Source organism: Panthera leo, chromosome D3 (assembly GCF_018350215.1).
Source record: "Panthera leo isolate Ple1 chromosome D3, P.leo_Ple1_pat1.1, whole genome shotgun sequence".
NCBI classification, from domain to species: Eukaryota; Metazoa; Chordata; class Mammalia; order Carnivora; family Felidae; genus Panthera; species Panthera leo.
The window spans coordinates 56710484-56735710 of NC_056690.1; the positions used below are offsets into that span (position 1 = coordinate 56710484).

Sequence of the window (25227 nt, forward strand, 5' to 3'; positions counted from 1 at the left end):
TCCTAAATTTCTGGTTAGTCATGACATTATGAGGTGTTTAAAAAAAAAAAAAAAAAGTGGGGGTAGAAGTTAAAGTAAGGCAATTACTCTATTATAATTCCACAATAACAATTCATTATCAATAAGATTAAAAATAAAGGAAGGTAGTTGAATTGGAATTGGCTGTGTGAATGTTGAGGCATTGTTGGACTATTCACCAATACTGGAATTGATGTTCATACAAACGAGGAATTAAGATTTGGGGCTTTGTAGATGTAATATTGTGATGTAACAAGCAATAAATACCTGGTCTTCATCCCTGGTTCCTGGCACAGAGCTCCTAAAACCCTTGGGATTTTCTGAGTGGTAGGAGTGAGAGAAGAGTTTTGTTATTCACAGTAAGCCCCTTTCAAGTATACTTCAGTATATATGCTAATGAGATGGAACACGAGGGCTGGTTGCCAGAGGAACCAACCACCTGATTAGAAAATTGGAATTTTCAGTTTTGTACTCTACTTCTAACCTCCAGGAAAGGGAGAGGATACTAGAGATCGAGTTAATCATCAGTGGTCAATGATTTAATCAATCATAGCTATTAAATGGGACCTCCAAAGGAACCTAAACAAAGGCATTAAGAGACTCCAGGTTGGTGGCACAACCCAAACTGTAGGGACAGAAGCTCTGGCACCCAGGACTCTTCCCGACTTCACCCTAATAGCTCTTCATCTGGCTGTTCATTTGTATTCTTTACAATAAACCAACAATAGTAAGTAAAGTGTTCCCCTCAATTTCTGTGAGCTATCATAACAAATTATCAAACCTTTGGGGGGCTGTGGGAACCTCCACTGTGTAGCCACGTTGGACCAAAGCATGGGTAAGCTGGTAACCCACTACTTGTGATTGGTATCTGAAGTGAAGTGACAGTCTTCTGGGGCTGAGCCCTTCACCTGCAGGGCCCGTGCCAGCTCTGAGCAGCTAGCGTTAGAATGGACTGAATTGTGAGACGCCAGTTTTGGAACTGGAGAACCGCTGGATGTGGGGAGACCCACACATTTGGTATCAGAAGTCTTATGAGTAAAGAAACAGTTTTCCTTTAGTAGACAAGTCAGGAATGGAAAAACAAACGTGGGGATCATTTATGCACAGATAGGGTGAAATCATTTCTTGTAGATGAAATATATATGAAGAGAGGAGTGTTGAACATGAGCTGGGCAGAAGCCTGTATAAAGGAAGTAGGTACAAAAGAGGAGCTAGCTAGGCAAAGTGTGGAGGGAGCGGTAGAGTAGGAGAAAAAGATAGGCTGTCCACAGTGACAAATGCTACTGTTCAGAATGGATAAGGATTCAAGAGCCAACTTCAAGGTACTGGCAGTTACAAGGTCACTACCCTCAAAAGTTCAACATTAGAGGAATGGTATCAGGAAACTGGATTGTGTTAGGATGAGTAATGATTAAGCCTGTAGCCTTATCTCTATATTCCCATAATTTCCAAAAACTCATACTTTAGTGTAAAAGTAAATTACACTAATTTACTAATTGTGCAGCACATTAAGAAAGTGCAAAAAATGTGATAGCTTTGGCTCCTAAAGAGACAAGCATTATCAGTCTCAAATGTCACTGAAAAGAACACTTCCATTTCCCCCAACAGCAATGTCCAAACTATATTTTTTGTTTTTAATGACTTTTATAATGTACTTAGAGCATAAGAACCAAAAGTAGAGATGGTAATAAATCACCACATCCAGTGTGAAATAAATCCCGAACTTGCAAATCAAAGGATAAAAACAGACACTCCAAAGAAAACAATATTTTATCTTTAATCTGTTTTTTACAGAATTAAATAGCATTCTTTCATCAATCTTAATCCTAGTGTCCCTTAATTCATTTACTAAAAACACAAAGGGGCACCTGGCTGGCTCAGTTGGTAGAGCATGCAACTCCTGATCTTGGGGTTGTAAGTTCAAGCTCCATGTTGGGTGTAGAGATTACTTAAAAATAAAATCTTAAAAAAAAATTTTTAATTAAAAAAAACAAACTAAACTAACTAAAGTTCCTGCTCCTGCTTTGACTCTAAGAGTAGATAGGACACCGGTTATATTAAATTGAACTCCAATTCAAACCTTTGTCAAGTACTCCATGCTATCCCCTTAGAAGAAAGGAACAAAACCATTTTCAAAAGTTAATATATACAGAAGCCATCAATGAAAACATATTTTCTCCTGCTTTATCATATCTTCCTGGAGGAAGAGAAAACTAAAATTCATCTGCCCAAATTTTCCTCTCAAAAGGCAATTTTGAAGGGATTTGTCAAAACAACCTATTAGGTTTGCAACCCAGGCCATCAGACAGTAAACACAAAAACCCAAGCAAATGAAATCTGGTCATAATGGCCCTTCCGTGGTCAAGTAGCTCAATTTCCCACTTCAAGGTAAAACCACTTGGACATCTTCACCACCACCAAACCACCAACCCCACCACTTTTCTTCTCCCCTAAACGCTTTCACTTAATGTAAACATCAGGCCTCTGGGCAGCTAAGGATTTCCCTCTCCAACATGATCATGCTCACTGGGCTATGGTGTTTCTGATTTATTATTTTTTTCTTTAATGAACTTATAATGCTTATGTGACAAGGGAAAAAAAGCTTTTATTGTTTAAATAGTTCACTCAAGTCACACCAATAGGCCCCAGTCGACATCTTAGAACGGGAATCCCAGTAGACTACAAAGTCTATAAAGACAAAAATAAGGGATTTTGGTGGGTTTTAATCTCTGCTGTATGCCCAGCACCTAAAGCAGGCTCTGGTACATGTGGAAATTTGGACATAATTGTTTCAAGAATGGATCAGAATCTACATATGTCTGACTCTGAAGTCTACATTCTGCCACATCAGTTTCCCAAATTAATTTGATACTAAGAATCATCTGAGGTATTTGTCAAAAACAAATTCCTAGAACCCTCCCTCAAGGTTGTAACTGAAGGCCTAGAAATGTGTATTTTTAACAAAGACCCTAAATAATTCTTACCATCAGACAAACCCAGACTTACAGTACTGTCGTTTCTTCTAGCCTCCACATTCTCCTCACCAATGCAATTCCTCCTCCCCAAATACCGCCAATACACATTCATCAAGCACTGTTCTGAGTGTATTTATTCACTTGATGCTCACAACTTTATGAAGTAGTTAAGTACCATCACTTTGCCTGTTTTTTTACAACAGAAGAGTAAAGATTAGAACATTTAAGAAGCTTGCACAAGGTCACAGAGCTAACAACAGAGAGAGCAGGGATTCAAACCCAGTGTTGCTCCAGAAACCAAACTCCTAACCATTATGTTATTCTGCCCATTCCCACTGGTCCCATCCTCCCCAAAGTACTGGCGCCAAATGTCCCTTTGGGTACCCATTTCTACTCCTGGTGATGAAAGTCATCTTGTGGTCTCTGTATAAGCGATCACAAATTTCAAACTGGTAGACCACATAAAGGAAGTCCTACAAAAAGATATTCAATGGGATCTCTTTAATATCACCCAAAGAAGTTGCCACTTAAAAGGAACATGTTATTACCTGCAGCAGTATAATCCTAAGCATAAAAGCATAATATAATGAATTTTTAAAAGCAAAACAAATCCATGGAAATCCAAGCTGGTCCAGCCACTCTGGAAAACAGTATGGAGTTTCCTCAAAAAACTAAAAATAGAACTACCTTACGACCCAGCAATTGCACTACTAGGCATTTATCTAAGGGATACAGGTGTGCTGTTTCAAAGGGACACATGCACCTCAATGTTTATAGCAGCACTAACAACAATAGCCAAAGTATGGAAAGAGCCCAAATGTCCATCGATGAATGAATAGATAAAGAAGATGTGGTGTATGTATACAATGGAGTATTATCAGCAATCAAAAAGAATGAAATCTTGCCATTTGCAACTACGGGGATGGAACTGGAGGGTATTATGCTAAGTGAAATTAGTCAGAGAAAGACAAAAATCATATGACTTCACTCATATAAGGACTTTAAGAGACAAAACAGATGAACATAAGGGAAGGGAAACAAAAATAATATAAAAACAGGGAGGGGGACAAAACAGAAGAGACTCATAAATACCGAGAACAAGCGGAGGGTTATGGGAGGGGTGTGGGAGGGCAATAGGCTAAATGGATAAGGGGCACTAAGGAATCTACTCCTGCAATCATTTTTGCACTATATGCTAACTAATTTGGATGTAAATTTAAAAAAATAAAAAATAAAACAAGTTAAAATAAATTTTAAAAAAAGCAAAACAAATCCAGAAAAGGTAAGCAAATTAGGTTACACCTTCTGAAAAGTATTTTGAAACAATGTATTTGGCCTTCAAGGGGCCTGAACATTGGGCAGTATATAAACTGGTCAGTCATTTACCACCATGCTGCCTGACAAGATTAAAAATTAATTTTTCATTAGGTACTGTCAGAGAGAAACCAATGGGTATTCTATGAATTCACTGTACTGTAAAAAATTCAAGTAAAACCTACGTTTCCTCCTAACTGATCACTATGACAGGGGCACCTGGTTGGCTCAGTCGATGGAGCATGAGACTCTTTATCTCAGGGTTGAGGGTTTGAGCCCCACGTTGAGTGTACAGATGACTTCATAAAATCTTTAAAAAATTAAAAATAAATGATTGCTACAACAAAAGAATTTAGGCAAATATTACAACCAAGGCAACCAAATTAGATTCTTAACATGTTCACTTTCCCACAAATAACAGTTAAAATGAAATGAGGTGAATGTCTTTTAGTACCCAAGTCCTACAGCTTTTTTTAAAAAGCTTTCTCTCCAGACTCTCATGATCCTGTCCACAAAACCATTAGAAAATGTTTCACTCTGCTTCTTTAGCTAAGTTGTTCATTTTATTACTCATCCTCCATGCACTTTGAAAGGCATCACCTTTCCCCTTGCCTCATCTTAGAATTTATCTCTACTGGATCACCCTAAGGCAGAACAGAGTCCTAACAGAACCACTTTCTGAAGTGGCTGACTGGATTAACAGCCAGGATGAGATCTGTCATTGTGGTTAACCTGAAAAGGAAGGGAAAAGAGTAAAACAGGAAAGAGAAGCCTGTAGCTTTAACTCTGTTCCAGGCACAACAAGTGCATGGATGTACCTCATGAGCAACCCCAAGGGCTTTGACATTGCTGCAAAGAGAAACAACTTAGTAAATAAGGCCTTTGTTTACTGTTGTGGGTACTACAAATAAACACTGTTTTATTCTGTTAATACATCTATTATCTGTCTGCAAAAAATACAAAGCTAAACTGGTGACATCATGGTACCAGTAATAGAATATACAGTGTAATAAGCATTTTTGATATTTCTGTGACTGATGATTTGGCATCTTGGAGTCACAGTGTCATGCTAACAGTCCAAAGATTCTTTTGTTTTTTATTTATTTACTTATTTATTTTTACAAACACCTCCACCGTCAGGCACTCTGAAATCTCTTACAAACCCTGCAACCACAGGCCTCAACCAGGTGTTTTGCTCTCTGCTCAGTAGGGAAAATCCCCCCCAGCTACTTCCCAGCACTAAAAAAAAAAAAAAAAAAATGGCTCTAGTTCTCCCTCCACCCCTGATTTTCCCTGTGAGTAACCCCACAGACCCCATGTGGCATGCAGTGCCTCCCATCCCCTAGAGACTTGTAAAAAACTTTTTTTTTTCTTTTCAAAGGCAGTTGTCACTGTGTCTGTCCTCTTACTATAGTTGATTAAAATAAATCTTGGGGGGCGCCTGGGTGGCTCAGTCGATTGGGCGTCCGACTTCGGCTCAGGTCATGATATCGCGGTCCGTGAGTTCGAGCCCCGCGTCGGGCTCTGTGCTCCAGCTCAGAGCCTGGAGCCTGTTTCAGATTCTGTGTCTCCCTCTCTCTGACCCTCCCCCGTTCATGCTCTGTCTCTGTCTCAAAAATAAATAAACGTTAAAAAAAATTTTTTTTAAATAAATAAATAAATAAATAAATCTTGGGTTCAAACGGTCTAAGCATATTATTCAAAATTTTCCTTTCTGAAAACTTGCCGTCTTTGAACCCTTCAGATACATATTACTAGTTTTAGCACTGTTAAAAGATAAACTGAGGTAGACGAAAATTTTGAGGAGTTTTTTTGAGCAAACGTCAATGCGAACCAGGCAGGGCCAAGCTGACAATGGCTAGGGGCAATCCACCAGCAGGAGCGAAGGGAAAGGGCTTCTAGCACAGACACAGGAGCAAATCAAGGAAATTCTGATTGGCTATTGCTGATCTTGTTGCCTTACTTGAGAACCCTGTTAGCTGTTTGTGATTAGCTGTTGTTAAGTGTCAAGTTCTTGATTTCGAGGCTTTTAAAGTCATCCACTCTAACTTAGGTGTTGATTTGCTTCCCCAGGCTGCTAAGGCGTTAGAGTCACCTTAGTGGCTCCTTGTTTAATTACCATAATAGCAATTACTGTAGCTCTCTTGTAAGTTTGTAGGCCAGGCCATACTGTAGAGACAACATGGAAACAACCCCTTATGGAGTTTATATTCTAGGAGTTATAGTGGTAAGTGAAGTGTGAAGCGTATCTTTTATTTCATGTGAATCCCTCACTTTTCTTACCAGAGTTTCACATATACTAACGTTCAATAATATATGCAGAATAAGGGAATGATCCATTTGCCTTAAGCATCAGAGGCCATTTTCTTTATTCTTTATTATTGAATAGTGGTTTACAGAGACTTAAAAATTTGTTTTAATATTTACTTTTGAGAGAGAGAAAGAGAGCACACACTGGCAAGCAAGGGAGGGGCAGAGAAAGGGAGAGAAAAAGAATCCCAAACAGGCTTCATCTGTACTTTCAGCTTAACTGGGGGCTCAAACCCACAAACCATGAGATCATGACCTGAGCTGAAATCAAGAGTCAGACACAACCCAATGAGCCACCCAGGTGCCCAAAGAGACTTTAAGTTTGTTAATTTATTTTGAGAGAGAACAAGTGAGCAACCAGAGGAGGGGCAGAGAGAGAGAGAAAGAGAGAGAATCCCAAGCAGGCTCCACACTCAGCTTGGAGCCTGATTCAGGGCTCAGTCTCATGACTGAGATCACGATCTGAGCCGATATCAAGAGTTAGACACTTAACCAACTGACCCACCCAGGAACCCCTACTTTCAAGGAGTTTATCTAGCTTGATGAAATTGAAAGAGAGCACTGTTGAATGTGATACAGTAATTCAGGCAGTTAAAATTTACTGAATAGCCTTACTCACCAATTATGGGTGTATGAACCAGGAGTGGGGCTTCACCAGATGCTGAATCTGCAACACCTTGATATTAGCCTTTCCAACCTGCAGAACAGTGAGAAATAAATTTCTGTTGTTTATAAGCCACTGAGTCTATGTGGTATTTTTGTTATAGCAGCCCAAACAGACTAAGACCTTATGGCTAAAGTTCTTAAGAATAGTAAGTTGCTATCCCACTGGGAATTTTAACCAAGCCCTACGCATTAGCTATAACTCTCGTCTACACCTCTTGCAGCTAAGTATTTGGTTTATCTTTTAAATATATGCACCATCTTATAAGGAATAACTAGAATTTCAATTTCTTTTTCTAGGTCTCACTTTCTTACCTATATAGGTGAATCAGCTTATCTACTGCAGTAGACGCTGCTATTACACACTCAACATTCATCTGTTTATCCACTTTTTCTGCCTCTTGGAAGGCAGACGAGAGTCAGTAAAGTATCCTCCAAACTGAGAAGGCACTTTGAGACCAGAAAAATGACACAAGCCACCCCCTGACCTTTACAGACTCTTACGGTAATTTACAGGGAGAATCAGGCAGACAGACGATCCGAAGCCCTATTCAGCTATCCCCCACTAAGTCTGGCTCTTAATCCCTAGCTTCTATAGAGCAAAGGGCATGAGGGGTGAGGTCATAGGGTAGTTATCTCAAGTGGTGTCACCTGTGCACCAGTTCTAGTTCTACTAGTTTTCTAAAGTGGAAACTTCTGTGCATCCCTTTAGGGACAATTAGAAGAAGCCGTCCCACATTCAGGTCAGAGCATGCATCAATCTCCAAGGGGCCTGAAACATGTAGCCCCAAGGGAGGTCACTGTGAGGGCATCAACAGCATGGAGGGCCAAAGACGGAATCAGTGTTCTCAGCACACCTACACTGCCTTAACATTTCTGCCTTTTTAACATAACCTAATTTTGTTTACCTTCCCCACATTGTCTTTCAGGAGAGACTGGCCCCTCCTCATACATGGGATATGAATTTCAATTCGCCTGAGCCCATCATGGATGCCTCACCACTTTTTGGTGATAGGCACAGACAGTTGAAGCACTTTTAACTAATAAGAGAAGAAATCTGCTGGGGGGGGAAAGTCGTCATTAGTCTTAAAAGGGGGCAGAACAGGGACTCCTGGGTGGCTCAGTTGATTAAGCATCTGACTCTGGGTTTCAGGTCAGGTCACAATCTCATGGTTCGTGGGATTGAGCCCCAGGTCAAACTCTGTGCTGACAGTGCAGAGACTATGTGGGATTCTCTCTCTCTCTCTCTCTGTCTCTCTCTCTCTCTCTCCCTCCGTCTCTCTCTCTCTCTCTCCCTCCCTCCCTCCCTCCCTCTCCCATTATAAATAAATAGAGGCATAATATAAGGGTGTTCTCTTTTTCTGCTCTGGATATTATCTGTAATCTGAAACTAAGGTAGTCATTTTAAGACCATAAGGAAAGCCAGACTGGAAAACAGTCCAACACACTTAAAAATGCAGAACGGGGACACCTGGATGGCTCAGTCACTTGAGCATTCATGAGCTCGGGTCATGATCCCAGGGTGGTGGTATTGAGACTCATGTCAGGCTCCATGCTGAGCACGGAGCCTGTTTGAGATTCTCTCTCTCCCTCTGCCCCTCTCCTCTGCTTGTGCTCTCTAACATTAAAAAAAAAAAAAAAAAAAACTCTTTTAACTTTAAAAACAATGGCAGAGCAAAAAGAGGGAAGGGACCTGGGTCCTCGACAATATTGTCAAGCCCTATTTACCACATTTGGTTGGTTCACAGCCAATCCCAGGGATGGCCTTACCTTCACACATGGAGCTATGTGGGATAATAGAAAGGCTTAACCAGTAAGGACATTTAGTAAGGTTTTCTATTACTGCAGTTAAAAGCATTCCTTCTCTCTTTCAACAGTTTCACTCCTAAGTTCCACTCCTACTTCTCCATGTAAGTAATTGTGGTAGACTGGACTCAAGGGTAATGTCCTTCTATGTTCAAGCTGCTCTTCCTGTTAAAAGGTGGAGTCTATTTCCCCTTCGCATGAATCTAGTCCTTCTGCCAACAGAATACCGCAGAAGTGGGACGCCTCAGTGGCTCAGTTGGTTACGCATCCACCTTCAGCGCAGGTCACGATCTCTTGGCTCCTGAGTTCAAGCCCCACATCCAGCTCTGTGCTGACAGCTCAGAGCCTGGAGCCTGCTCCTGATTCTGTCTCTCTCTCTCTCTCTCTCTCTCTCTCTGCCCCTCTCCCACGGGCACTGTTTCTCTCTCACAAAAATAAATAAACATTAAAAAAAAAAAAGAAGAATACCGCAGAAGTAATGTAATGCCAATTCCAAACCTAAGTCTTAAGAGAACTAGCCTGTTCCCTTTCTTCTTCACTCTGTTGGAAGCCCTGCACCATATAAAGTGCTAAACTCGTTAGGGTAAGCTCCCGAATGCTGAGAAACTACATGGAGAGAGGTTTTATGGAGAATCAAGTAACTCCAGCACCAAGGTCACAGCAATGTGAGTGAAGTCTTCCTGGACTCTCTGGTCTCCATCAAGCCATGCAGGCTGCCACCCCGTAAAGCATGAGCTAGCCATCTCTGCTAAGCCCTCCCTGAATTCCTGACCACAGAACTGTGAGCAATAAAACACCTGCTGTTTTATCTATGCAGGAACAGATAACTGAAACATATGGTAATATTTGTTCTCTTAATTGATAAAATTACCAGTTGGTTCACAATGATTAAGAACTAAAAGCTAATTATTTTTCCCCAAATATGTGCGTCCTAATTGTGTTAGCTCGCAAAAGATATTTCGAACTATGCATCACCTTGTGCCAAAATTCAAAAAATAAATACAAGGAAAATATTTGTAAAAACTGAGAGCTGATATCATTAGCAAGTAAAACAAATTCTTGCAAGTTTAAAGAAAAATAGTAACACCTCAATTTAAAAAATGGGAAAAGCCATTTCCTTGAAGAACCATAAATGGTCAATAAACACGAGGGAAATACCTTAATCCCAAATTCACTAATCTAAATGAAACTGAAGTTAAAACAACATGAAGCATCATTTTTCATCTACTAAATGGCCAAGAAAAATTTAAACACTAAGTCTTAATGCCTGGTGGGTTCCAGTGAAAAAATGGGAAAACCCTCCGTTACAGTCGCAGAGTCTGGGACGCCAGTCTTCTTGAACAACGGGGACTCGGGCGTCTGTGTTCACGCGCCGCTTGACTTTGGGCACTGTCTATAGCTGTACAGTGGGCATAATAAAGCCACGGCACAGAGCTGCTGTAAGGCAAAAATGATCTGCATACGGAAGGGCAATAGAAATGGTTACTTTTTGTCTGGCTTGTTCATCCACGTGTTTATTTTTGTCGGAGATACTGGAAACGCACTGGAATTACAGAAAAATCCTAACACTTTTCTGGAAAACTGCAGGGGAGATGATAGGGAGTGGTGGCGGTGAGAGGTCAGGGTAGGAGGCAGCCAAGGCTGGAAGCAGCGCCCTCCCTCGTAAGGCAACCTCTCAGAAAGACGCCCGCCCGCCGACTCATTCACACCCGGGCCTCGACGCTACGCGGGGCTCCCGGCCGGAGGGAAGGCGATGGGAACGAAGGATCCACGGCGCTGATTGGCTGCCTGTGAGCACGGGGCGGGGTGCACGGAGGCTCCCGAGGTTGCGCGAGCGGAAGGCCTCGGGCGCGCACTTCCGGTCTTTGTGGCTGGCCGCTTGGAGTCGGCGGCTTGCTACCTGGCCGCTACTGGGATTCGTGGTGAGGGACTCGGGCCCCGAGCGGAGGGAGGGCGGGGATGGGGTGGGCCCGCCGCCCGGGCGGCGGGCGCAAGGTGAACGAACCCTGCTCCCCGGCCTGTGCGTCCCCGGGTCGCGACCCCTTGTCCGGGTGGCGTTTCTGAGCGTCCTGGGGACCAGAGGAGGCCACCTTAGGCCCTTGCTTTCCAGCAGAGAGGGCAGTTACTCCCCCACCCCGTGACTTCGCCAATGCTGAAGTTTAACCGGGATACAAACATATACAGGCTAATGCGGCTGGGCTGGCTTAATAAACCTAAATGTTAACCTAAATACTTATAATCTCTAAAGTTACTGGTACTGTTAGGATCAAATTGTAATTGATTTGTCCTGCTGTTTCAAGGGCATACCCTCCTATGGATATTCACTCATCCCTAGAATCAGGTCATGTGTGACCTCTATCACAAAATTTAATACATAATTATCTGTTCCCGTATTTTTCTCTAAATGTTTTCTCCCGTATATTCTAAGTTTTAGAACGGAGATTGACGTTTTTGCTGATTTTGTGACTCCGTGACAATTGATATCTTTTTGAACACACAGTAAACGTTTTAACAAACATTTCTTGGTTAATTCCTCTGTAGATTAATTTACTCACAAGCGAAAACCTTTGTATTCTTAAGCCTGGCTCACGACAGAGCCCATGGTAAGTGCCTCTGTGTTTGTTGAAGAAATGCATTGAAAACCAAATTTGATCAAATGTCAGTTACCAAAAAGTGTTTTTATTTAAATCAACTTCTGTTCAATATGATTTTTTTAAATGTTGTTACTACTGCAAATGAAAATATTATTTGCCATAGCTAGAGGGTAACTAAAAATAAAATTTTAAAAACCACTATTATTAAATCCTAGCTAGATACAGTTACCCTTGGAAGTCTGAGGCTTATACTTCATTAAAAAGGGAATTCTGCAAGTTTTACAAAGACAGATTTTTTTTTTCCTATACTATCCATCAGGATTGAAAGAAAATTGAAAAGGAAATTTCTCAGTATGTGATTCATGTTAATATTGCATTCTTTTGCTTCTAAAATAATTTCTTAGGGCATTAGTGGTAGAAATTCCACTATGGAAGACAAATGGGATGAGTGACTTTTAGTTTGTTACTTGATTGTTTATTTAGTTATAGTCTCAAACTTCTTCCCTTTCATGACTGATATTTATTATAAATCTTAGAGTTGTTTTTTTTTTTTTTTCACTGCTAAGTTAACAGTGCTTTTGTATCTTTCAGGCAAGAAGAAATTACTCAAAGAAACTGTGAAGTACAGTACTCAGTTGTGGTGAGCTTTTGGCTAAGCTGTTCAAGCCAAAATGGCTGTGGAATCCAGAGCAGTTTCAACCCTGGTACCTCAGAATCCTCAGGAACAAGAACTAATACTAGTGAAAGTAGAAGAAAGCTTTTCCTGGGGTCAGAAGTTTAAGCAGAGTGCGAGTACCCGATCCTGCCAAGAATTGTTTCGCCAGCAATTCAGGAAGTTTTGCTACCAGGAGACACCTGGACCCCGGGAAGCTCTGGGCAGACTCCAGGAGCTTTGCTATCAGTGGCTCATGCCAGAGTTGCACACGAAGGAGCAGATCCTGGAACTGCTGGTGCTGGAGCAGTTCCTGAGCATCCTGCCTGAGGAGCTGCAGATCTGGGTTCAGCAACATAGCCCAACCAGCGGCGAGGAAGCTGTGACCCTACTGGAAGATTTGGAGAGGGAATTTGATGATCCAGGGCAGCAGGTGGGAACAGGGAGATGTGGTATGTTGTGAGAAGAGAAATTTACAGACTGATGCATGTAGCTTCCTCATGGCAGTGGGATGAACATTTGTCTCTACTGAACCATACCTTGAAGTGACTACTGTGCCCATACCTATCCCTGTCCTTAAATAGGTCTTTTTTTTCCCCTGTTGCTCATCCCTGGGGATGTCATTGACCTCTTTCAGATTTTTACTAAGCATTTTCCCTAGGGAGTTTCTCACAAAATTAACCATGTTTTAACTGATTTCAGGGACCAGCAGTGCCATGGAAGGATCTGACATGTCTTGGAACATCCCAAGAGTTAACAGACATCCCACATCAACCTTTAAAGACACAGCTGAAACCCTGGGAACCTTGCCTTTCCCCCAAAAGTGGTAAGAAAATAGAAACTCACCTGGGAACTATTATCAGGCGTCTGGTTTTGAGGATACAGAAGTAATTGGATTTTACAAACATGCCACATGTGAGCCTCCCCTTTATTACTCTGGACCAGAGGTATTCACTTCAGCAGCTTTGTATTTACTAACCCTCAGGAAGTGCAGTCAGTCCTTCTTGTGTCAGTTTCCCTGGCATTTATTCATTTACTCCTTGGTTATATAACTTAATAGGGTGCTAATACATGTCTGCTACTGTGGTAGGCACTGGGTCTCTGCCTCAAGGAACTTTTACATCTAGATGGGGTGGACAAGTGAAAAGGCAATTGCAATATAGTATAGTAAATTCTAGAATAAAAGTGGGCTTTAGGTACTGTGGGGGCACATACGAACACACCTAACCCAACCTTAGAGGTTCAAGGAGTACTTCTCAGAGGAGGAGACATCTGAGCTAAGATTTGAACAATGAGTAAGGAGAAAACTAGGTAAATAGGGTGGGAGTTTTTCCCATCCTAAAGGGAAAAACTTTTTCTACTCACACACTTCTGACACTGGACGTGTGGGGGTTTTCCTTCACATTAAGCAACACTAATTCTGACACACCAGAATTAGGGCCGACCCCACAGGTTAAAGTTTCAGTCCCACAAGGCTGCCTCCCTTCCTCCCCACCGCCACCTCGGCTTGTAATGAATCCCCAGGTTACCCACCCTTCTTTCCGATTTGGCTGCAATTCAGACATCACATGACCACCTCCTCAGGTTTCATAATTTGCCGTAATAGCTCACAGAACTCAGGGAAACACCTTGCTTACCATTACCAGTTTATTATAAAGGACACGGGTGAACAGGCGTATGAAGAGGTACTTTAGGCAAGATCGATCCAGAAGGGTCCTGAGCACAGGAGCTTCTGTCCCTGGGGAGTTAGAGGTTCACCACTGTCATGGCACTTGGATGCGTTCATCATCCTGGAAGCTCTCTGAACCGCTTTGTTTAAGGTTTTCATAGAAGTTTCATTACATAGGCATGGTTGATTAGATCATTGGCCATTGGTTAACTGAATGTCCAGCCCCTCTCCCTGGAGGTCAGGAGGCAGAGCTGAAAGTTCCAACCTTCTAATCATATAGTTGGTTCCTTTGGTAGCCAGCCCCTACCCTCCAGGAGTTACCTCACTAGCATAAACTGAGGTACTGGTTGATAGGGGCTTATTATGGGTAACAAAAGACACTCTTCTCACCTCTACCACTTAGGAAAGAAGTTGCAAGGGTTTTTAAAGCTCTGTGCCAGGAGCTGAGGATGAAGACCAAATATATATTTCCTATATTATAATATCGCACAAGCAAAGGCCACAAAGTCCTGAAGGTGGGAAAATACAACCCATTCTGGGAATTGCAGGTGATTCAATTTAACTTGAGAGAATTCATAGGGGAGAAATGGTGAGACATAACCAGAGAGAAAAAGGAGACCCAGGTTGTGAAAACTTGTGGGACATCTTAAGTAGTTTGAAGAAGTGCAGTGGAGCACAGTTGAAAGGTTTTGGACAAGGGAGTAGTTGATTGGATTTGTGCTTTAGAATCTAGCTGCAAAGTGGAGAATGGATTAGAGGAAGGCGAGAGTGGAGTCCTGTTAGAAACTGTTGTAATCTAAATGGCCACAGTGAATAAATTAAGATGTATTACAGTGAGAAATGGGGACAATCAAAGCTGTCTCTTGACCAGCATTTTAAGTTGCATTGCAGTAGCTGGTCATGGTTAAAAGTGGAGAATGTGGGAAAGGAGTTGAGGATGATACTCAGGTTTTAGTCTTGAACAGCTTGGTTAATGATGGTGCTATTCATGTAAATGGGAAAATATAAGGGAAAAAAATATACCTGATGATGTGTTTAGCCATTTGGGGGCTTGTGAGATATTCACAAGTAATATCCCAGTTAACACTGGATATGATAGTCTAGAGTTTAATAGGGAGAACTGGGATAGAACTGGGGCCCTGGGGAGACATTAGCTTATAACATAAGTAGTGATTGAAACCTGGGTGGTAGACAGTTTGTAGAGCGAGGACACATGAGAACCCAGAACAGCATCTGAAGGACCTTGTGTTTGATGACCTTGAATCTAAGGAACAGCCCCCAGAAATCAGGCTAACATAACCGGAAGAGAAACGTCTCTAGAGGAAGGTGTGGTCCCAGTGTCAGTGCTACAGGGAAGCCAACTAAATAAGATCCAGAAAGTATTTACTGGATTACGCATCTATGATGTTGGTGACCTTGATGAGAGTAGCATGGTGGGGAGGGGGTGCACAGGTGTGGCAGAAACCAGATTGCAGAACAGAGATGAGTAAGGCTAACTCTTTCAAGAAGCTTTACTCTGTGGGCACCTGGGTGGCTCAGTTGGCTGGGCATCCAACTCTTGATTTCAGCTCAGGTCATGATCTTGCAGTTCATGAGATTGAGCCCTGCGTGGGGCTCTGCTCTGAATGTGGAGGCTGCCTGGGATTCTCTCTCTCCCTCTCCCACTGCCTCTCCCCTGCTCATGCGCATGTGTGTGCAAGTGCTCCCTCTCTCGCTGTCTCTGTCTTTTTAAATAAAAAGCCCATCAGCTTTACACCGAATGGAAGTGAGGTTGCATGAAGGAGATGTGTAGGCAAGGAGCTTGATTTGAAAAAGATGAGAGGGGTGCCTGGGTGGCTCAGTCGGTTAAGCGTCCGACTTCAGCTCAGGTCACGATCTCGCAGTCTGTGAGTTCGAGCCCCGCGTCGGGCTCTGGGCTGATGGCTCAGAGCCTGGAGCCTGCTTCTGATTCTGTGTCTCCCTCTCTCTCTGCCCCTCCCCCGTTCATGCTCTGTCTCTCTGTCTCAAAAATAAATAAAAAACGTTAAAAAAAAAATTTAAAGAAAAAGATGAGAAATTTGGGCTTGTTTAAATGGTGATGAATGGGAGTCAGCAGATAGAGAGGTTGAAAATAATAGGAAAGGAATAGTAGGTAATTGATCAATTGAAGTTTCAGAGGAAGTAGGAAAGAATAAACTTCAAAGTGTAGATATAGGCGTTAGTTACTCGAAAGGAGGAGGGAGGGACCCTAGTATGGCCCGTTAAAGAAAGATATATGTGGACAGTGACCTCTTTTGTAAGGAGAAGCCTGTATTTCCTCTCACATGGAAAATAGGTATTGAGAATGGAGAAATAAAACAGTCTGTTTTTTGCTATTATCATTTCAGATTGTGAGAACAGTGAAACAGCAACAAAGAAGGACATTTCAGGAGAAAAGTCACAAGGACTTCCCCAAGAACCTTCATCTGGAGGAATTAGTGAACCTGAAAGCAATTTAGAGTGGCAACAAGGAAATGCTACAGGGGAGAAGTTAAGAAGATCCCCTTCCCAAGGGGACAGCTTTAGTCAAGTAATCTTCACACACAAATCTCTGGGAAAGCGAGACCATCATGAGCCTCAAAGCAGCTTGATTCTAAGTACAAACTCCATAACTTATCAGAAAGTTCCTACAGAAGAGAGACCTTATAGATGTGATGTATGTGGGCACAGCTTCAAGCAGCATTCCTCTCTAACACAACATCAGAGAATCCATACTGGAGAAAAGCCCTATAAATGTAACCAGTGTGGAAAGGCTTTTAGTTTGAGGTCATATCTTATTATTCACCAGAGAATTCACAGCGGTGAGAAGGCATATGAATGTAGTGAATGTGGGAAAGCCTTCAATCAGAGCTCAGCCCTCATTAGACATCGCAAAATTCATACTGGTGAGAAAGCTTGTAAATGTAACGAATGTGGCAAAGCATTCAGTCAAAGTTCATATCTCATTATACATCAAAGAATTCACACTGGCGAGAAACCCTATGAGTGTAATGAGTGTGGGAAAACCTTTAGCCAAAGCTCAAAGCTTATTAGACACCAGCGAATTCATACAGGAGAGAGACCTTATGAATGTAATGAATGTGGAAAAGCTTTCAGGCAGAGTTCAGAACTGATAACCCATCAGAGAATACATAGTGGGGAGAAACCGTATGAATGTAATGAGTGTGGAAAAGCTTTCAGTCTGAGCTCAAACCTCATCAGACATCAGAGAATTCATAGTGGAGAGGAACCTTATCAGTGTAATGAATGTGGCAAAACTTTCAAAAGGAGCTCAGCCCTTGTTCAGCATCAGAGAATCCATTCTGGGGATGAAGCTTATATATGTAATGAATGTGGGAAGGCTTTCAGGCACAGATCAGTCCTCATGCGCCATCAGAGAGTCCACACTGTAAAGTAACTTGTGAATACAAGGAATGTTGTAAATATTTTGGTCAGATTTATATCTTTGTTAGTTGAAAGGGTTTACTTTGGAACAAGACTCCAGACTGGTAAACTACCAGATCTTGAGTCATTCTGACTTAAAGCAGCACTTCTCAATGCTACTGCAAATTGTCCTTTGAAAGCTTTTCCTGTGACTAATCAGAACAGCAGATGGAAGAATCACTGCTTCCAGCTTTTCTCTTACTATTAGGAATACTCAGGAGATAAGAAAAATGGGAATATAACATTGAAACCTCATTTTCCATGAGAATGTCACAAAGAGGGTACAGCAACCCAGGCTGTGTCACTGCACCTGATTGTCCACATACCAGGTTTGGGATATGGTGTGGACAATATGAGGGACGTTTTGTCTCAGGAATACAAAAAACTTACCAATTAAGAACAATGACAGGGCAGCAAGACAGATGGGGAAATAGTTCATCAGTGACTTACTGAGCTTGTGACAGCCCAGAAATGAGGTAGTGAAAGAATCCAAACTAATGTATCCAACAGCTATTTTTTGAGGGCCTGCTTTGTGCCAGGCACTAGGAATACAGTGGGAAAGAAGATAGTCTGTACAGTTTAATGGACAAGGAAGACAGGCAGTGATACGGTATAATCACTGCTGTGGGACATTAGGAGTACCTGACTCAACCTTGGATCAGGGAGAGTTTCTGAGAAAAACGATGAAGGATGAGTAGAAGTTAGCCAGGAAAGTAGGCAGGCAGGCCAGGGAACAATATGCCCAATAGAGGGAACAATAGACGAAGGTCAGGATGAATGTCTGGCATATCTGAGAAATGAAAAGGCTGTTTTGTGTGGAGCATTCCTGTTGAGTTCCTTTTGGGGTGGAGTCATGTCTGCTAAGCATGGATGTAGCCAGAACCTGGTGAGCAGTGCTGGTAGTAAAACAGGAGCCAGTGGAGAAGCTTCTGTTACTGGACAAAACCTGGAGTTCTTGGACCACAGGGTAGAGGGAGCTGTCTTGGGCTTGTGTGAGCTGGGGGAAAGGGTTAATAACTATAGTTTCCTGGCCTGTAGGTTAAGCTAGACCTTGGGGGTGGGTGGGGTCAGAAAGAGCCTAGCCTAGTGGTTAAGAGGTTAAGCATCTGTTGGGAGTCCTGAATCTTCCCTTTCCTAAACAGAGGTCTCCTGGTTCTTAAGACTGTCAGAGCTGCTGTCTGCGTCCTGCTAACTCCCAAGGCTCTGGGTCAGAAGCTGCTATGGCTACCACGTTTGTTTCTGGGGCTACACCCCCACATTTCTAGCGTACTCCCTTGGCTCAGGTGCTAAAAAATGTTGTCAGTCGCCGAGTGACTGACCCCTCACAGGCACCTCACACATGTTCAGTTTTGTCTTATATCAGCAGTATTTCAGTCTTGTGAATTTTGTTAAGGACAATGGTAAAGGGAAGTAAACAGTCATGGTCCATCCAGAGACCACCTCTGACAACCCATCAGGAAACGTATCCCTTGACTGGTGCTTCTCAGTGCAACGCAGAAAGGTGTCTAAGTTAGTGAGCAACAGAAAGTCGTGGTCAGAATACCTAACAGGTAAGAGGTCTAACACACGTTACCAAAAACAGAAATCTGTGGGAATCTGGAATCCTGTGCATAAGAAAATAATTTTCACAAGGATAAGCAGACAGCACTCCTGTTGGGGCATATGTAGATGAGCAGGTAATAACCAGGAAGAATGGCAGGTGGACTAAATGCCCATGCTTGGAGAGAGAATGTGAAGACAAAGGGATAGGATAACAAAGTAACATGGTAAGAGCTATTCATATTCAACTCTTAGGTTTCCTCTCAAGATGAGGACTCAAACTGAAAAGGGTAGGATAATTATTAAGTAGGAATTGATAAAACATATTACAAAAGGGAGAGATTGTTTATAAAGAGTTCTTAACATTTATCAGTAAGAAACATAATAGGTACTTTGCTGAGGGCTTTGTATGTATGTATCTTTCTCCAACAGCTCATACCTTGCAGATGAGGAAGTGAAGGCTTAAGATCATGGGTTAGTCAGTATCCTATCGCTAAAAAGTGGTGAGGTCAGACTTTGAACCCAGGCAATAGGAATCCAGAACCTTTCTCTGGAGCCACTTACCTGTAGTATCTCCCCATGAAAAAGTCCCAGTAGAAAAGATTGTACTTAAGTAAGCAAATCACAAAAGAACAAATGCCAACGGATGACAAATGGTCAGCCTTGCAAGATGTGTATTAAAGCAAGAGTTGAGATGGCACTTTTTTCCCCCTCATCAAATGAGAATTCAGGGAACCTGGGAGTTCAGTGCTGCTGGTGAGATGTGACTAGATACTGTCTCTGGCAATCAATACCAGAAGCCTTAAGCATTGCCTTGTGACTTTAAAATTCTACCTGTAAATGTATGCTTCAGAAAACATCATGAATGTATACAAAGTCCTAAAAGCTGTTAAAATGTTGATCGATGTCAAAAGAAATGGCAGCGTATCTTCGGTAAAAATATGTACACTATGACTCCATGTAAAAATATATTTATGCATTAAAAATACTGGAAATAATCTCAGACTGCTCTACCGGCTAGCTGGTGATAAAATTACAGATGATTTAATTTTTTGTGATTTTCTCTGTCTTCCAAACTCTTCTACAATAAATACTTTTAAACTTAGAGAAAAAAAAAGGCTAAAAGGAATGAAAGCCCAGGGTAGTCAAGAAATGCCAAGAAAAGTACATGCTTTCTGTAGCATCTGTGTCCCTCCCAAGTCCTGGGAGGTTAACTTGTTAACTCCCACATGATGTCCTCATTAAGTGACAGTGGCAGACACACCCATCTCACACTAGTGTACCAAAAAAAAGCCATCTGTAAATTATAAATCTCTGTTCAAATACAAGTTATTTGTATGAAGGTTATCTGTAGTTGAGAAAAGCAGTAACCTTGAAGTGGAGCCTCTTGTTCACGTTAGTGCTTCTTGAATTCTGCAGCCATGGGCAAGTCACCTCACAACTTGACCCTCGGTTTAAAGGAGCTGGGGTAGGGGTGCCTGGGTGGCTCAGTTGGTTAAGTGTCTGACTTTGGCTCAGGTCATGATCTCACGGTTTGTGAGTTCAAGCCCTGTATCAGGCTCTGTGCTGACAGCTCAGAGCCTGGAGCCTACTTCACATTCTGTGCCTCTCTGTCCCCCCACCCTCGCTCACAATCTGTCTCCCTCCTTCAAAAAATAAACATTAAAATATATATATATATTTTTTATTTTCTTTTTAAAGGAACTGGAGTAGATGATCTATGGTTAAAGCTTCAACATTCTGTGTTTATGAAAGAGGAGGCACCAATATAGATTTTCTTCTCCAGCCTTCCCAGAAAAAGAGTAAATAAATTGTGCTCAGGGCCCTCTTATATATTTTGGTATAGAGGCTATCCAGGGGAGTAATGTTTACCTTAAATGGGTCTTGCACAGATACACGAATTTTAAAAGATGTGCAATTTAGGCAAGATGCTTAGTTTCCTACCTTTCACCTTCTCCCTCATTTCCATAGACTGCAATTAACTGTCCACCTGAGGATTGGAAATTTAAGCAAATCTGACCTTGGTCTCTCCCAGCTCCCCCATGAATCTTTGTTTCTCTTGCCCCATTAAATGAATCCTCAAAGTAAGGGAGATTGCCGATTAGAATATTTCCCATGCAGAAGAAACTGACCTGGAGAGCATTTCTGCTAAAAGGAAGGGTGAGCTCAATGGGCAGACCTCACTGATACCCACCCACCCCTTGCTTTCTGATGGGTCAGACATTGCTACTCAGTAACCCTATCCTCAGCAGCTGTCTTGTTGGCTGGTGCGAATGATCACAAATCTAAAGGGTCATGGGGTTTTTCTGCACAGGTTTCTTCTAAGGACCTGCTGAAAGAGGAGGGGAAGCCCTGGGCAGTCTCCCAGACTCCTGCTCCTTAAGTGATTCTGGTGGACGCAATGTGTATGTGTGTTTAAAGAGGCTACTTGCTCTGGTTCCCAAAGTTTTTCAACCAGCTGTCCCCTAACTTTTGTGGCTTCACTTGGTGAAGTGCAGCCCAGGGAATAGCTATCAGTTTCCAGACACCTTTTGGCCCAGGAAAGAAGAGTTAAGAAGCCAATTCCTTGACTTCTTGCCACAACCCCCTCTCCCAGCATACCTCCACCATGCTCCCTATTCCAGAACAAATCATTTCAAAGCAGGGCTTAAAATTCAGATTTTATTACAATACATCTTGCATTACATTCTAACACTAAACAGTTTAAGTATATACTCAAAAGTATAAACGTTCAAATCAATTACTAAAAATGATTTACCAAGCAAGATTTTTACCAATACTAGAGTTGGGGGAAGACAACTAGAAAGTACTCCAAAATGTTAACGTTTCTGTAGGTGGTGGGATTGAAGGTGATTTCTACTTTCTCATTTTCTGTATTACCAACATTTATAATTAATTCACAACCCAGGGAAAAAAAACTACTAAATAAAATTAACATGAAATCATCTGATTGTCACCTATAGGAAAGGGCAACTTCATCCATTTTAAGGGTCTCTCTAGACTTCTGATTGACCTCATTCAATGACAATCTTCCAACCTGTGGACATAAAGACTGTACCCCTCCCCCAATTTCACCTCCCCTATTACCCATAACAGATTTGATCACCAAGTCTCCAGAAGTAACAGTATCTGGAAGGGAAATCAGGACATCTTAAAAGAGAAATCAAACTTTCTCTTACATATGAATTGCCTTCAGCAATTAATGGTGGGTTAATTAAAACCGCCAAAATAAAAATCAACAGAGAAGTAGAGTTTTGAGGAATCTAAGGGGGTAATTCAATAAGGATTCATTGCCTTCAAGTAACTTAGTATCTTCTAGCTGGTGATAAGGGGAGGGGACAGGAAATGAGGAATAGTAGACCTTGGGAAGGCAGACCTCTCACTCCTATGCTTCTGTGAGCTTCCCATTTCCCGAGCCCTAGGGGCACGGAACACCAACACTGTCCCTCTAGCCTCCAATATGTCTTCTTTCCATGGTGTACATACATGCCTTTTTCCATACGATGCGCCAAAGTCTACCTAATCACACTGACTGTTCTGAGTACCTCAAGGTCTCTTAGGTCACTCTGGGTCTGGGATAGGCTACCCAAATCTGTGATTATAAAGAGAGGAATCAACACATGTCCTCTGAACCAGGGTGTACGAGAAGAAATTCCTGCTTGAAAGGAATCCTGATGAAGAGACCTCTATAGATCCTCTCTCCATACCTTTGTATGTGCTATAACCTTTGCCTATAATGTTCTCTTCCCTCTTGCCTTGATCTGCCTAATTTGTACACACCCTTTATTCCTCAACAGAGATTTCATCACCTCCAGGAAGCTTAAGTGACTCCTAAACCAGGTTAGGTGCCCCCCTTGTATTTTGACAGAATCCAAGATTTATCCTACCAAAGAACTTATCACACTTTACTGTAATTACCTGTTTAATAAATATATATGTATCCCATTAGCCCTTAACTCTGGGAGAGCAATGGCCATGTCTGCCCCCGATGGCTGGCACATAGCAGGTGCTCAATAAATAAACCAACCTCAACTGACCTCTGGAAGCTCAGGGCTGAGGAGAGAACTGGCAAGGGGGCAGAATGAGCTATAAACTGATCCAGGACAGAATTCAACATTTCACAACCTCACAATTCAACACCTCAGAGAACCGAATGACTCTCAGCACATGCCTCCAACTGCCAAATGCACGATGTTCTTGCTGGGCAGAGATCCTTGCCATTGAAAGCACCACCTTCCAGTCCATCATGTAAGAAGCTCTTTCAGGATCTCTGCCCCAATCCTGGCCTTACTGTGTAAGTGCTCATTCAACACGTCAACAACCATATTTTTGTGGATCTGCTCGTACAGTAAGTACTGACTCAGACAGGAAGGACAGAAACTCTGCTCTTAGGAAACGTCTAACTTTTGTGCAGTCTCACCCCAAAGCGAATCCCTAGTATGACACAAGTATACAACTCTTACCCAAGACTTAAACTCTGGTGTGAGTTCTCTGGTGCTGCATAAGGCCTGACCTATGCCTAAATGTTTTCCTACATTCATTACATTCATAAGGCTTCTCCCCAGTATGGATTCTCTGGTGCTGTGTGAGGGCTGAGCTCTGATTGAAGGATTTTCCACATTCATTACATTCATAAGGTTTTTCTCCAGTATGAATTCTTTGATGTTCAATAAGGATAGAGCTTCTACCAAAAGCCTTACCACATTCAGTACATTCATAACCTTTGTCTCCAGTGTGAATTTTCTTATGCTGAATGAGGGCTGAGCTCCGGCTGAAGGCTTTCCCACATTCACCACATTCATAAGGCTTCTCTCCAGTGTGAATTCTCCGATGCCTAATGAGCTCTGAGCTGCCCCTGAAAGCTTTTCCACATTCACAGCATTCATAGGGTTTTTCACCACTATGAATTCTCTGATGTCTAACAAGGTCTGAACTCAAACTAAAAGCTTTGCCACACTCTTTACACGCATAAGGCCTCTCCCCAGTATGAATTCTCTGATGTCTAATCAGCTTTGAGCTCTGGCAAAAGGCTTTCCCACAGTCCAAGCACTCGTAGACCTTTCCCCCAGCGTGAACTCTCTGTCGTGTTACAACATTTGAGTTCACACCGAGAGTCCTTTCACTTTCGTTACGTCCAAGGACACTCTCTTCTGTGGAGATTTTCTTGTTGAAGACCGCCAGACTAAGATGTCTTTCCTGAGAAGGGAGCTGACTCATTTTGTTCCTTGCAACTGTTCCTTTTGGCTTCTCAAAGATGTGCAGGCCTCCCAAAGCTTCTTCAACTATCTGTCCTGAAGGAGTTTCCCCAGGGAGTCTTCCTGGGGATATCATGGCTGCTGATGCTACACATTCAAAAATTTCTTGCTTTGTTGTTAATACTTCATCACCCACCAGCTTGCCATCTAAATATGTGAATAGAAAAATACTAGTGTCATTTGATCCCCATGTCAAAAGAAAGGAATCTATTATAACCAGAATAGAAAATAACCAAACAAAATAGGTATTTACCTATTAGGAGGAAAACTCTTAAGAACTAGCTTCCCAATCCAGAATTTTGAGAAGTGGCCTGGGGTAGTGAGAGGTGGCACCCTCAGAAAGCAAGGGGGACAAAAAAGAGTCAGCACTGGAGAGGGACGGTGAGCAGGGAAACACATCAGTTAGAGGAGACAGTGATACATAGGAGTAGCAGTGAGAAACCAGGAAGCGAGGAGACAATCCTGGGTTAGAAGAGAAGATGCATTTTTTTGGTAATGAGGGAAAGGAAAAGAGGTGATAGGGAGTGCTCAGGAAGAAGAGAGAGGTCTAAGACTCTTAAATAAATGGTGCTCCTAGAAAAACAGGAGAGCAGGATATACGATTAGGAAATGCTTTCAGGGTTAGAACTGAGCAGAGGTAGATGAGCAGGAACTAGAATGCGTTAAGTTAATTGCAGGTTCTGGTAGGTTCTAAGTAGATCAAACGATTATAAGCAAATAGAATAAGACATACAGAGCATGAGAAAAGGAATACTCTAGGATCAGGTAGAAGTCTTATATGTTCACTTTTTTATGTGTAAATGGTCAAAGGTAGATGGAAACAAGAGACAGCTGTGATTTCCTGGAGCCAAACTTTCAGCTCTCACACAACAAGCCCCTCTCATTTCGAGATTTCTAGTAGCTCAGAAGGAGACTACTAGATAATGGCTGAGCCAACTTGAATTATTTTGAGGGTGAAAATCTAAAAAACTGCTCAGTTACTTTCATCCTC

General features: G+C 42.1%; 2 protein-coding genes across 5 annotated transcripts in view; one reads left to right on the plus strand and one right to left on the minus strand.

Annotated features, from left to right (window-relative positions):
• The first annotated feature begins 314 nt into the window (after positions 1-314).
• Positions 315-19979, plus strand: ZNF397 (zinc finger protein 397). 4 transcript variants are annotated; one of them, XM_042909470.1, is made up of 4 exons: positions 315-377; positions 12272-12765; positions 13035-13158; positions 16368-19979. In XM_042909470.1, the coding sequence occupies exons 2-4, from the start codon at positions 12352-12354 to the stop codon at positions 17414-17416; spliced, it is 1587 nt and encodes a 528-aa protein (XP_042765404.1). In that variant the 5' UTR covers positions 315-377; positions 12272-12351; the 3' UTR covers positions 17417-19979. The 4 variants fall into 4 exon arrangements, with proteins under 4 accessions (XP_042765404.1, XP_042765402.1, XP_042765401.1 ...); XM_042909468.1 differs by lacking the exon at positions 315-377 and adding an exon at positions 683-745; XM_042909467.1 differs by lacking the exon at positions 315-377 and adding an exon at positions 10945-11008.
• A 1649-nt stretch (positions 19980-21628) lies between these two features.
• The window catches only part of LOC122203126, an 87096-nt gene continuing 83497 nt past the window's right edge, over positions 21629-25227 (minus strand). Inside the window, exon 13 of the mRNA XM_042909687.1 lies at positions 21629-24383. Coding sequence (XP_042765621.1) covers positions 23452-24383 — 932 coding nt within the window. The 3' untranslated portion in view covers positions 21629-23451. The remainder of the gene's footprint in view (positions 24384-25227) is intronic.

Bases quoted from the DNA above. Each gene is read 5' to 3' on its own strand.
- ZNF397 (XM_042909470.1), top strand. From the start codon at position 12,352: ATGGCTGTGGAATCCAGAGCAGTTTCAACCCTGGTACCTCAGAATCCT. The intron at 12,766-13,034 runs GTGGGAACAGGG...AACTGATTTCAG, and splicing joins TTGATGATCCAGGGCAGCAG to GGACCAGCAGTGCCATGGAA. The intron at 13,159-16,367 runs GTAAGAAAATAG...TTATCATTTCAG, and splicing joins TTGCCTTTCCCCCAAAAGTG to ATTGTGAGAACAGTGAAACA.